Source organism: Ciconia boyciana, chromosome 7 (genome assembly GCF_034638445.1).
Source record: "Ciconia boyciana chromosome 7, ASM3463844v1, whole genome shotgun sequence".
In the NCBI taxonomy this organism is placed as follows: Eukaryota; Metazoa; Chordata; class Aves; order Ciconiiformes; family Ciconiidae; genus Ciconia; species Ciconia boyciana.
The window spans coordinates 57,598,265-57,611,443 of NC_132940.1; the positions used below are offsets into that span (position 1 = coordinate 57,598,265).

At 41.2% G+C, this 13,179-nt stretch overlaps 1 protein-coding gene across 7 annotated transcripts in view; it reads right to left on the reverse strand.

Moving 5' to 3' along the window:
- The window catches only part of ATP11B (ATPase phospholipid transporting 11B (putative)), a 71,691-nt gene extending 64,111 nt beyond the window's left edge, over positions 1-7,580 (reverse strand). For all 7 annotated transcript variants that reach the window (XM_072866509.1, XM_072866508.1, XM_072866507.1 and 4 more), the window contains exon 1: positions 7,317-7,580. In XM_072866509.1, the coding sequence (XP_072722610.1) occupies positions 7,317-7,343 (27 nt within the window). In that variant the 5' untranslated portion in view covers positions 7,344-7,580. The remainder of the gene's footprint in view (positions 1-7,316) is intronic.
- Positions 7,581-13,179: the final 5,599 nt, after the last annotated feature.

Consider the following 13,179-nt stretch of genomic DNA (forward strand, 5'->3'; position numbering starts at 1 on the left):
ATTTTATCGCAGAAATATTTTTCTTTGATTTTCAATACTAAATAAGGCATTCAAATTTGTGACAGGTTATGAATTTTGTTTTCACTTAAAATTAGAAAGCAGTTCCAATTTTGTAGCTAGCAACTTCACCATATAGAAAACTAAATTTGTCAAGTCCATAACAGGACAAATACAGAAGAATCACACATTTCTATGTGCACTATTATCTTAAAATGAAATGCTGTTTACCCACTGCTCCAAAGAGTCCTTTATAAAACTATTTTACACAAGCATGAAGGGCTCCTGTTCTGGGCTACTCATATGACCATTATCCTATATGAATATTGAAAACCAACATTTTCAATATTTAGATTGGTTCTAGTAGGCAATAGCTACTTAGGCCGATCAGCTCCTGCGCTGCAAGTCTAATTCATCTATTCCTTCAGTATGAAAAGAAAACCCCCACTTTTCAAAAAATTCTTCTCTCCAAACCCCCCCTAGATAATAAAATCTTAAGGCTTTTTCAAAATGTGTGCCAAAAATTATACTGACAATTGCTCTGACAGTTACTGCTCAACAAATTTAACGGGAAGAGAATTTAGTTCATAGCTAGAACTGTCTAGCTCTTCTCTTTAACATACTTTGATAAAGCCTGTTCTGTAAAACTTAACATTACAGTTTTGAGTCTACTCTATTCATTGAATATCACTAAGTTTTAATTCAATTTCAAACATGACTTATGATCTAAGTATCAGTTTAATGTCCTGCTTTCAGACATGTCTACAAACTCATTTATCCTTAAAGCTTGCTAAATCTTAAGCTTCCTTTCTGTTTTGTTGCAATTCTTTTTCCAGACAGCTACGTAAATATCTGCAAAAATTAGCACGGCCATCCATAAAACTAGCACAAAAATGTGCAAAAGGGATAGTAAAAGAATAACAAAATGTAACAACATGTAACAAAATATACTTTTTGGTATAAACCATATAAAACTTCTTTCCGTGGTAAAATATTTCAGGATGAAAACGAACAGCTTGCCTTTTGTCTACATCATCATCTCTACTTCCCATTTACAGGAAAATTCTCCTTTCCCATGCTTATTTTTACTCAAATTGAACAAGAAAAAAAATCCTCTTAAGTCACAGTATGTGGGAGACCAAGGAATTGCAGGGTTTTGCTTTTTAAATCATGGCGTAGTCAGTGGTCCTACTTTCTATCTTTTCTACCATGGTCTGTATTATTGCTAAGTGTTTTTTTTCAACAGCAGTTGAAAAAAGGTTTGTATAAAGAAAAAAACTCTAGCTGCAAATATGTCACCTGTGTTTAGCTGGAAGATATGACCTTGCGTTTACAGACACACTTTGTCATACCTGTTTTGCTGCAGTTCTTATCTCCTGGCTTACAAACAGATTTTGCGCTAGAAATTAAAGGATTTTTTTTTAGACTTATACTGTAGATACCTTTTTCCTGGTGAAATAGTTACAAAAACAGTCATAACTACTGAGGACACCACAACACAATAAAGAAAAACAGATGGCAGGTCACTAGCGAAAGGCACAAGTCACAATGCTTTTAATGAAATTTAAACACATAATTATATTTTTCCTTTATAACTCCCATCTCTCCACCCCGGAAGAAAGCAAACAAAAGTTTTAATGACTTCAGCCAACCCTAGAAAACTCAGCCCAAAATAGAAAAACAAATACCAATGATACCCAAAACACATGTTGAATGTTATTAAATTCAGCACATATTTACTTGCCCTAGATCATGAATTTTATCTTCTGATGAGAGTTCAGAGGCAATCTCTTAGCCACAGAGGCATCCACCCTGACCATTCCCCAGATACCACCTACTGACCAGAACACAAAAAGCTCTTGCTCTTTGTCAACAAAATAACACTTTTCTCCCTCAGTCACATAAAACATAGACAGTAGCTATTAAGGGAGCAGGACCCTGCTAGTGCAGGAATATCATAAAGTCAATGAAATGGTCATATTATTGTGTGACAAGTGGAAGTTTAGCACAATAAAAATTTACTGCTTAAAAGGCTCATAGCTAGGGGAAAAAAAAAATAGAAAAAGGTTGGGACAAGATACAGGTCAAACATCCAAGTCTCACAGAAAGGTAGCACATCAGATAAACCATTTTAAAAATGGGAAAATCAGGGTTTTGAAAGAAACAGTGTCAGGACTGGTCTGATTAGGTTTTGGTAGGCAATTTTTAAATCTAGAGTTTAATTTTTATGAGCTAAGATTTAAAAATTACACACAGGACACAACGGATGTCTCCGTTTGGAACAGACAGCTGGCTGAAGACAGGGCCAGGTTCTGCACGCTTTGGAACACACTGTGCTGCAAATGTATTAGCCTTCAGCAGCCACAGAATATAAAAATAAAATAAGGTTAAAAGACCCAAACACAATGGGAGGACTAGTCCAGCAGATCACAAAATATCTCTAGCAAAAAAATAGGGCCACATTTTCTCCTGAGTGAATTTACATGAGGGGGGTCATTAACCCCCAGTTCTCCAACTACTCTAACCAAAGCAGTGCAGCCTTTGGGCTGTTCTAACACTGATCCTTCAGTGACAATACAGAAGGTATTAGCTGAGCAGTCTGAACCAGAGGAACTCTTTTGAGCAAACATGCATTTATTTTTCTAGTATACAATAACAAACACCCACTTAATTTTAGCCAAAAAGCGGAGCAGGCTTCAATGACAAGTAAGAAAAGAGTGGGGAAATTGTGCTCCAGGAAAGCAATGTGATTTTAGAAGCTAGGATTCTCAATCACTGGATTAGTTTAAAGTACTTTCAGTATTCAAAAAATACAGGGAATTCTTTGGGGAAAAAAAGAAGTAACTGCATTCATTCGATTCTATAAAATCGTTAAGTGAAAACAATACACACGTCAGTGCAAACAATGAGATCAAATGCTGTTCACCTTGTTCAGAATGTCAATAACCGCAAGTTATCACAGAAAACCATCTGCCCCTCTCAGAACATCTTAACAGATACCAACACCTGGAAGGAAAGGGAGGAACATCCCAAACATACAATCCTCTAGTGCTAATCTATTCAAGGACACTTCCTGTATTAGAAGAAGAAACTTTTCATTAGAACGCATCCAAAAGATGAACAAGAACACTCCTACAGATATAGTCCTAGGGTGTGACAGGGATAACCAACACAAAATAGTCAAAAACATTCCCTGTGATCACCTCTCAATGCAGGCTATGTAGAACTTTTGGACTAGATGAACTCCTGATGTCCCTCCCAGTCTGAACCTTCCTATAACCGGGGAATAAAATAGTCTGGTAACTTGGTTTTCCAGTTAAAAGACATCAATCCAAAGGCATTAATATATACATTTTGTCTTTGATTTCCAGTTAAATATCAAAGCTGCATTTGCCTGAATACCTTGCTCTGCATAGCGAAAAAGTTGTCAGCACACAACAGCATTCAGGTTCTTAAATTGTAGGAAGATACTCTGCCAAATACAGCATAATTCTGCTTCTCTTGAACTGTCACGTACAAGAGAGGGACCAGGCAGGTAGCTCTTAGGTTTTCTCCATGGAGTATCTTTTGTACATCATTGCACTGTTAGATAACAGATCAAAAGACTCAAAGTCCACATAATAGCAACTAGAAGGGAAATCCAGACCTTTCTTCACTTGACAGGACTAATAGTTCAAAATTACACAGCTAAGTTCATACATACAAGAGTATTCTACCACAATTTTTGCAGACTTCCTTGCCAGACAACTGAAATTGTCATTACTTTCTGTTGATACCACTGCAATAGCTCCTACACTCCATGTACACCATCAGGACATTAGCACAGTCCAAACACCGTCATAAATTTATTAAACGGGAAGTGGTACAGAAAGTCAGTGAGCTCTACAAAATGCCACTTCGTACTCATTTTGTATTGGTACTGCACAAACTTGACCAGAAGAGCCACAGTAGCGCTCTGCTGTACACATACCAGCTATGTAGTCTAATCCATCATATCTGGAAATGCAAATAAAATGTAGTGTACTGTTCCCAAATATTCAATGATGCTTCCTATCAACTGTTGTTTACCCGGCTGCTTTTTTCAAGCAGACTTAGCTGTGCCTGTGGTGTTATGCAACCCTCAGCAAATCCACATGCCTACTGGCTTTCTGAGATCTCAAGGTAACAGAGCTGGGACTCAGACATCTTTCCTGCTCAAAGCTTGTCTCTGAAATACATCAGGGCATTTTACTCAAAGCAATGAATTGTACTCCATTTGTCTCTACATTTTTAATTACTAAAACTTAAGCACTTCCAACTATTAACTAGATAATGATATTATAATAATATTAACTAAAAGTTGCACCCTGTTAATGACTTACTACACAGTTTATTTAGTAGGGGACAGCATTAGAGGACAAAAACTGATAAACCGTGTAGGGTGGTGTTAATTGTTTCTGAGCAAACAAAGCAGACCGAAGACCAAGATACTAAAACAAACTGACAATTTGTAAGAGAGTCCCACATAGGCACTGAAGACTGAGCAACAGTATTACTGTCACCAATTTCTGTTATACAACAAATCACTGAAAAGACAAATAACACCTCAGAAAATTGCTTTCGACTTGTACGACCGTAATAAAGATGAAGAAAGTCTTACATTCTCAACATGTCTCCTGTTCTCAGAGGACTAGTTATCCCTTTATGTAGCTATACAGGCATGCATAGACCTTCACAGACTAAAGCACAGCAAAGTCACCACTTAAAAAACTTAGCTGAAATAATCTGAATTCCATAACAGGTCCTCTCATCACTTACTTCTAAGACCACCTGCTTCATTTTCCCTGCCCCTTTTACAACTCTCGAGAACACCATATACACTCAGAACAATCTCATTAATTAGTATATGAAATACCGTCCTCTTAAACAGACAAGAAGTTGCAAAACATTCCTTGGTTTCCTACAGAGAGTACTTAACTACCTAAAAGCACCTTGAGCAAAGTACCAGTCCCTCCCCCTTTCCCCAATCCCTTATTACTTTCCAACATTTCTGCACACCAACTTTTTTCTTTTCTACTACTACAACATCCCACTTAAATCACTCCCACATATTTGCCTGGTTCCAACCCTCCTGTGTGGAAGAGAACACTTTTTTCAAAACCTGTTGCCACATCAAGCACAGGTACAAATACACACTCTAAAGGCATCCAAACCCACATATTCTTCTTCTATCAGAAATAAATCAGACACAGATTTTGTCACCCATTGATTTAACTATTTCTGCCACCCCACTCTTCCCACTTGCTCTGATTATTTTCTCAGCATCTTTCCCAAGGTTCTCGGCCTTTTGACATTCTTTCAGAAACTAAACATCACAGACATATGAAGAAGCAAACGCATGGTGGGATCTACGTTACACCAACAATTACACACAGGGATGAGTTGTCTGAATGTCCCTCAGAAGAAACATGCAGTGTGATACCTATCTTAGGCCATTTTTCATCTTTACGAGCTGTGAAACAACCAAGCCATTAACATCAGTGAGGTTTACAGAAAAGAAAACACAAAACATGTATCATTGCAATAATTTTTTTTCCTTAGTACCATATTTAAGTGTCTGTTCAAGCATCTTGACTTTTTATTACCCCATTCTTCTACAACACTAATCCTTCCCTGTCAAAACTAGTGCAAGTTTTAAACAGCTATTTTCCCATCAAACAGTTTCCTTTAGAATAACAGAAATCTCTTAGTGCTATGTTTATTGCTCATCTTGTTACACTAAGCTTTTACTTTCGATTAAGAGCAAACATATTTCAGGAAAGCTGGTCAGTGTACTCATAGGGAGAAAAGCAACCATGCTTGATATATGAATTCCTAGCACTGATGCAGTCCTAATATAAACTCTACAGAAGACAACATAATGCTGCTTTAAACACCACACGCACAAACCTCAAGCCACCTTCAAGAGGAAAAAATAATAGCTATGTTGCACCAAACAGTCTTTACTCTAAAAAACATGTGTACAATTGTAACAGAACAGAAGTGTGCAGTCAGAGCTCAGACAGAGCAATTAACTTCCAGGTCAGTAATTCTTGGTGTCACACCAAACTAGTGAGTGCTGTCAAGCTGGCATTGAGAGCTTCACAAGCTCTGTGCTTCAGACACAGATATGAGAAAATCTATGGGCCATGGGAAAGGAGGTGGAGGAAGAAAAGGAAAAAAAAAGCCACCCAAAATTTACCTTTTTGTAAAAAGTGATATAACAAACAAATCATTAGTGAGACAGAAGCTTTAACCATTAAAATATAAAAACCTAACTAATATAAGTTCTCGTACTAACCTGGGCAACGTCTGTGATGCAAGGTAACTCCAATGAATGGAAAAAGTAAGTTTGCAAATAAATCATTTAGCAGGAATTTCTCCCTTTGAGAAAATGCAAGAGAAATAATGCTGGAGGGGGCAGGAAGCCAGCCAACACTTGAATCAAAACAGCCAAACTCAATGTACTTCCCTGCTACAGCACCACAGACATTACAGTCACAGCCGCCTTATTTCCCTTGCACGCTATAATACAAGTACACCAAGTAGCGCCTATTTAGAGGGAGACACCCTCTATCTGCAGCCTTTTTCAAGTGGTTTCCCCCGCGAGAAGCACTTCACGGATGTTTTCCTTTCATTTCTCGTCACTTTCAAAGCCTTCACACGCACGCAGCGGCGACGGCTGCAAAGCTCTCAGGTACAGGGAAATAAATGAGACAGACGCACATCAGGTGAAAAAGCCTTGGAAGATTTCGCAACGTGAAGGAGGAAGAGAGGCCAGCAAAGCCCTGAAGTGCCGGTCCACAGAAAAAGGCACCGTCATTCCTCCGTGAAAAGAAGTTTGGGGAGCCCTTCCCAAAGGGGGCCACAGGTAAGGGAAGGCGCTTTCCTCTGTGTCAACGTGGTTTCAAGAAAAGAAAATAAAAAAAAACGTAACCCCCCCCCAAAAAAAAAACCCGAAACACCCCAAACCCTCCGATACGTCTTAAAATAATTTTTTTTTTTAAGAAAAGATAATAATGATCCAAGTGAAGCCTGCAGGTCTCCCCAGCCCCTACACCTCCCCGCCCCCATTGGGGGGAAGGACTCTCCTCCCTCACACACTCCGGCCCTGCTCCCCCTCAGCCCGCCCGCCCGCACCCCCGCTTCCTCCGGGGACCCCGCGGCGGCTGCGGCCCGGGGAAAGGCGTCGGAACGGAGTCGCCCTGGAGGGCCGGGCCGAGGCGAGGGGCCGCCCGGCCCGGGGGTGCGCGGGGTGTAGGGGAAGCCCGCGGCCCGGCGCCGCGCCGGGAGGCACCTACCAGCTGCTGCCGGACCCACCGCAACATCCCCGGCGGCGCGGGTCGCGGCCCCCGCGGCGGGGCTTCCTCGGCAGTGCCGCGCCCTCCGCTGTCGCCGCCGCCGCCGCCTCAGGCCAGCCGCCCGCCGCGGCTCCTCCCCATGGCGCAGGGGCCCGACGCCGAGTTAGGAGCGGCACAGCCCCCCCGGCGCCCCCAGCCGCCGCGGCTGCCGGCGCCCCGCCGCCGCCATCACAGGGCCGCCACTGACACCCCGCGGCGCTGCGGCCCGCCCCCAGGAAGTGACGTCTGATGGCGGGGGGAGGCGGGAAGAGGGGTGGGGTGTGGCGGGGTGGAGGAAGGGGGTGAGGGGACGGAGGGCGGGGTGAAGTGTCTGATGCTTGTCTGCCGGGTCTTGAAGTGCCCGGGTCTTGTTTGCCGGGGGTGCATCGCTGGTCCTGATTTCTTCACTGTCCCGAGGTGCCGCTTCTGGATCGCAAGGGCCATCCGTGGGCCCGAGTGTCCTGAGTCCAAGCAGCCTCCTACAGGGACTTGCACAGGGGTGGCCTGGAAAAAATCCCACCCTCCCCATACAGGAGCTCCCGTGGCAGCCTGTCAGGTATCTGGGCCCGTCAGCCAGGGCCTCAGTGTCTCTGAGACTCCCCTTTTCTAGTGAAGTGAAGCTACTTCACAACTTCATTATTTTTATCTTCGTTTCTCTGTAAAAAAATGCAAAACATGCAGATGTTGGAATAAAGACTTGGAAAAGAGGCCTGATAACCACTGATGTAAACTTAAAAAGCAAGTGCGTGGTGTGTAGGTATCCCAAAGCAATGTACGCGTGCTGGGAGGATCTGGCACCTTTCTCTTTTCCTGCTACTGGCAGCATGGTGCTAAACTGCTGTTTGGTTAAAATTGGATGTTGAAATGTGTTGATGTCAGGCAGTGATCTCTGAAATCTTCCATTTAGCTCTGAAAACAGCTACTACTTGGGAAAACAAAACAGTGTTCAGCTTCAAACACACTGATACAAGTCTGCAGCTTCTGGACCTGTGTGGCTAAGAACTAAAGGAGATTATTTTAAGCAGTAAATACCTGGGTATTTGTGACAGAATACTGTTGTCAGTGAAGTCAATGACAACTTTGACACTGACTTAAAGAGAAGCCTTTTGTGTGTGAAGATCAGAGTACTATTGCTGCCATTCCCATTTGTTTCCAGGTAATTATGATATATAGCAACGAATCATAATTGTATCTGCCATAGAGCTAATGTAGTTTTTAGTGTTCAGTTAGAAATTTAGAACATAATTCAGGATTTAAGATAGATGATATAATGTCTGAACAACTGCATCTTGTGGTGAATGCTGATGGTTTAAGCATCTACATTTAATTAGAAGAATAACCTTAAAACAGTGGGGAATAAGACTTTTTATCAGGCACCTTGGAAAGCTAATGTTAGCAAAACTCTGTATTAAATGCTAGGCATTATTTCAAAACATTTAAATACATCAAAGCTGACTTTCAAACAGCTTGCACTACCCTATCCATCTAATGTGAAGTCTAAAATAACAGAGTGATTTCATAGCTATGGCACGTTGCCTGGAGAGTGGCCTTGAGCCAGCAGCTGAACTGATACGCTCAATATTCTTGTGCTCCTCCTTTATCATCAGATGTAGAACAGGGTCCTGACCACTACATGCTAAAAATCGTATGCCATTTCTCTGAAGTGCAAGTATATTTGTCACTGTGTCCCTGCCAAATTCAAGTATGAGTTGCACTTTCTGCAAGCTTCTATTTCCACGGCTTGCAGTTACGTTACAAAAAGCTACTTGGTGCTTCCTGTTCCACGTTGCTGTAATGATACTATTTCACCAGACAAAACTTGGAAGCAATTTACAAGTGGTTTGAACCCTGCAGTTTATATTTTTCACTTTAAAAAGTATGTATTTTAGTGGATGAAAGTATATTGATAGGATGAAGTTATTTTACTGCGTGCGGCAGAAGGCTCTGACCGCATTCCTTTTCCAATATATAGGAAAATTCCACCAGAATAATATCATTGCCTAGTGTTCTGGCTAGTAAAACTTTGCACCTTTTAAATTGTTCAAAAGCCCATACTAGACATTTCTGAAGTTTCATCTCACCCTTGAGAGGTAAATAGTTTTCAGAAGAGAAAAATTGAAGCAGAGCAGCCAAGCCAGATATTGATTAGCTAGTAACGCTCCAGAACTTCTGAAATCAAAGGTCAATTGTATTAAGAATTAAGATTCCCATATCAGACATTCCACTTTAAAATATTGCCCTGAAGCCTCACCTGAATTCGCACAGCTGGCTTATACAGAAAAAAAAGCAACTGCTGAAGAAAAAAGTCACCTTCTGATATGAAGATTAGGTTTAACCCATCGCCTAGGCTTTCTTGATGAGACTCCAAGCTTTCCAGTTAAGTATCTATGAGAGCAATGATTTCAGACGTTTGTTTAGCAAGATGAGGACACAAATGTTGTCTGATATAAAAATGTGTACACAAACATAAAAGCACACACTTAAATGTTAGGTCCAGCAAGCTTTTAATTATATGTGCATGAGTAATTCTTATGTAATCAATGGTACTACTTTTAGGCTTATAAAATTAAACATTGGTAACCACAGAATCATCGCCTGAACATGCAAGCGTCAAATTAACACTGGGGCTGCTGATGCTACTCCCTTGTTCTTGTGCGGGACATTCATGCATTTCCATTATTATTGAATGGTGTTTTGGGGCCATTCTTCAGCAGGAGCTGGTGAAGTGTTGGCATGCTGTATCTGTATGGCTACATTGCCACATATAGAATATGATGAGATGAGATGGAAGTACGGCACTGATGCCAGAGGGTGAGCTGCCTGCAGCATTCCTGCCTTTGAAAACTTTTCAGCTTGGTAGCCAAACCCTTTCCCCTGCCACATCCCTGGGCGCACCAGCCACACCCCAGGTTGCTGCCACAGTGCAAACGAGGCACACAATGGCAAAGGGAGCCGGTGCCTTCTGGAGCACTCAGCCACATGGCAGGGAGGCAGCCCAGGTCTTCTGTTGCTGCTAGTGAGCACCAGTGTCCTTTGGGGCCAAACAGAAAAACAGCAAAAGCCTAAGAGGAGTGGAGCAGGGATATAGGTTTGTGTAGCAAAGGACTAGTAATAGCTCCTTACAGTTCACCGTTTTCCTGGTGGAGAATTCCTCTCACTCATTATTTTGTGTTTAATTAAGTATTTTGTCATTTCTTTAAATGAGTATTTTAATCTGTGCATTATTTACTTAGGTAACTATGGTGCTAATTAAAAATGTACGCTAACTATAAAAATGCCCATTTTGTTTCTAATCCATAGAGAGAAAGAGCTTCCTGAGAGACACAGGGTATCTTCAAGGCATCTTTATTCCACAGGCATTCAATTACTGGCTGAAGCACCGGTTATATATAGATAATCAGTGGCTGATTTTCAGTCACACGGCCCTTCATGTAAACACACATGTGGATTCTTGCCTAGGGCAACCGGTCTTCAGGGAAAAAGCAAAAGAGTTAGAAAATGAACTGAGCTTTTTAAAGGAAAACTTGTGTGTAGTTTGCTATTCTTTTTTTGTGCCCTGCAAGAAATAAGATCAGATTAAATTACAGGATGCACAAGGTGACATTTCCAAGATACTTACTGGATCTCCACAGTACTGCATTATTTTGTTATTTCTTCTTCTTACCCATTCTCTCAATTGCTAAAACTTGGATCCTGACGTAAAACCTCACCTTTCTATTATTGTTTTTTCTTTTCACTTGAAAGCTTTGTTTACAGTGTAGAGCTTCAACTTTTACCCAACACATCAAACTCAACAGAGCCGGATCCCAGCGTGCCAGGTTAGGGGCTCCACGCAGCACGCAGAAGGTCAAACCTGTCAGGTTCCCTGCATGCACACAGAGGACTTTGCATCGCACCACACTCCGCAAAAAGGTGCTGCACACTTACATGATCTCCTGGCTGTGAGAATAGCCTGGCCTGCTAAATGCAAGTCAGAGAGTTTAGGGTCAGTGCTACCCAATTTGCAAGGCCCCAGGATAACAGCAAGCTGTGAAAAATGTTACAGTTCATCCTGCTTTTCAGCCTCACTGTTAACTTTTTAATTATGTGTTGCCTGTAAGCCATAATGTTTGGCATGTGGCTTTCTCTAGAACTGCATTTTTTTCCCTAGGGAAGCAGTTCAAGGTTAGAGGAAATAGGGAATGTTTAAAAGCCATCCCTTATCTTCATGAAGCTGAGTATGACCAGCATGAAGAATAAAACTCTGGTTGTTCATGCCCTTTTTTTTCTTTCTTTTTTTTTTAAAGGAAGAGCTAAATTTTGAACACACAACTCATAAGGTTTGGAACATCTCCAATGGCTCTGTCTTGATGGGAACTGGAGGACTCATAATCTTGCAAAACAGGGTTTTGTGAGGAAATATGTTAAGATTAGTCAATTAATTGCTATTATATCCTGGACAGTGACATCATTTTGCTATTCTGTATTATAAATATGGATATCCTTATAAAATGTGAATTTTTCTCCAGACTCTTTATTTAATGATTTATAAAAATACACTTCCCCAACTATTTCATTCTCATACTTGCCCTGTTATAACAATTTACTTTTCTAATTTATATGCTCAAGTGATTATTGGACACATTCATATATTACCTCATGGTTAGCCCTTGTAAAAAATTGCCAAGCAGAAAAGGATGCATCTCAATATTGGTATTTCTTAATAAATTCTCATCTCATAATATATTCTACAGGTAAGTTTTTTTCTGCTTTGTAGCATCTCAGGTAAGACCACTGAGTGGATAATGAAAGATTGAATTCTGGAGAAGAAACATAGGGACTAGTATCTAGGTCTCTTGACACTAGTCTCCTAGGACTAGTGACAACTGTAATACAAACGCACACCTAGGTATGTTACTTTGGAAAGAAGTTTGAGATCTTTGTGGGAAAGGAACATAGGAATTCTGTTCATGGCTGTACATGCTTTCTCTTGGCTTAATAGCTTATTTCAAAATAGTGTAACATCTATTATATGGGACGTTCTCCAGGTAGTAGGAGGTAGGATTTCAAACACCCTCACGTAGAACCTCCATTTCCCATGTCTTGGAGGACAAACTACTGAATTTGATAGAGGTTTTCTGAGAGTACCTTCTGGTTCAGACTTCACAAGTCATGTTAAGCAGGAAAAAGCTTTGTTATTAAATCTCAATGGGATTTAGATAGGAAGTAAGCTTGTCATAACTAAGGGTATATCTATGTTATATATTTTTTATGTTTCCAGGGCTCAGCTTTTCTAGAGTTTGAGCTAGCCCATATAAAGCTAGCTTAGATGTCCCTATACTGTACTCAAATTATGAAGTAGATATTCCTCAAGGTGTTCCTTGCTGTGCTGTTGGCTGGGTTGTAGCCAGCTTGACCGCTGAAAACCTAACTTGGGTGCCTATGGATCTTACCACTTCCTGCAGCAATGAGCTGTGATTACACAGGCTCCTCTTCAAGGCTCTTCCCTTCTGTCAACTCATCCAAGGATAAAGGCAAAACAATTTAGGAGTGCCTTAATTCAGCGCTCTCCATCAACTCCCCACCATTTCAGCATGTGCGTCAATGGTAGGCGAGAAGATACAATGCAGTATAGGTGAGTTTGTCCCTTTCTCAAGAGTGTGAGAGATTAAACTGGACGGTGACACTAACTCTGTACCTGCTTTGTACAGGTGTCTTAAAGAGTAATGGTTACTCCCTCACTCAGGCATGTCCATGACAAAGCACAGGGCTCCAGTGTGTCTGGGTTACGAAAATGCCTCAGCAAACAAGGCAGAGACAGCTTGGACGGGCAAGACAGACACCT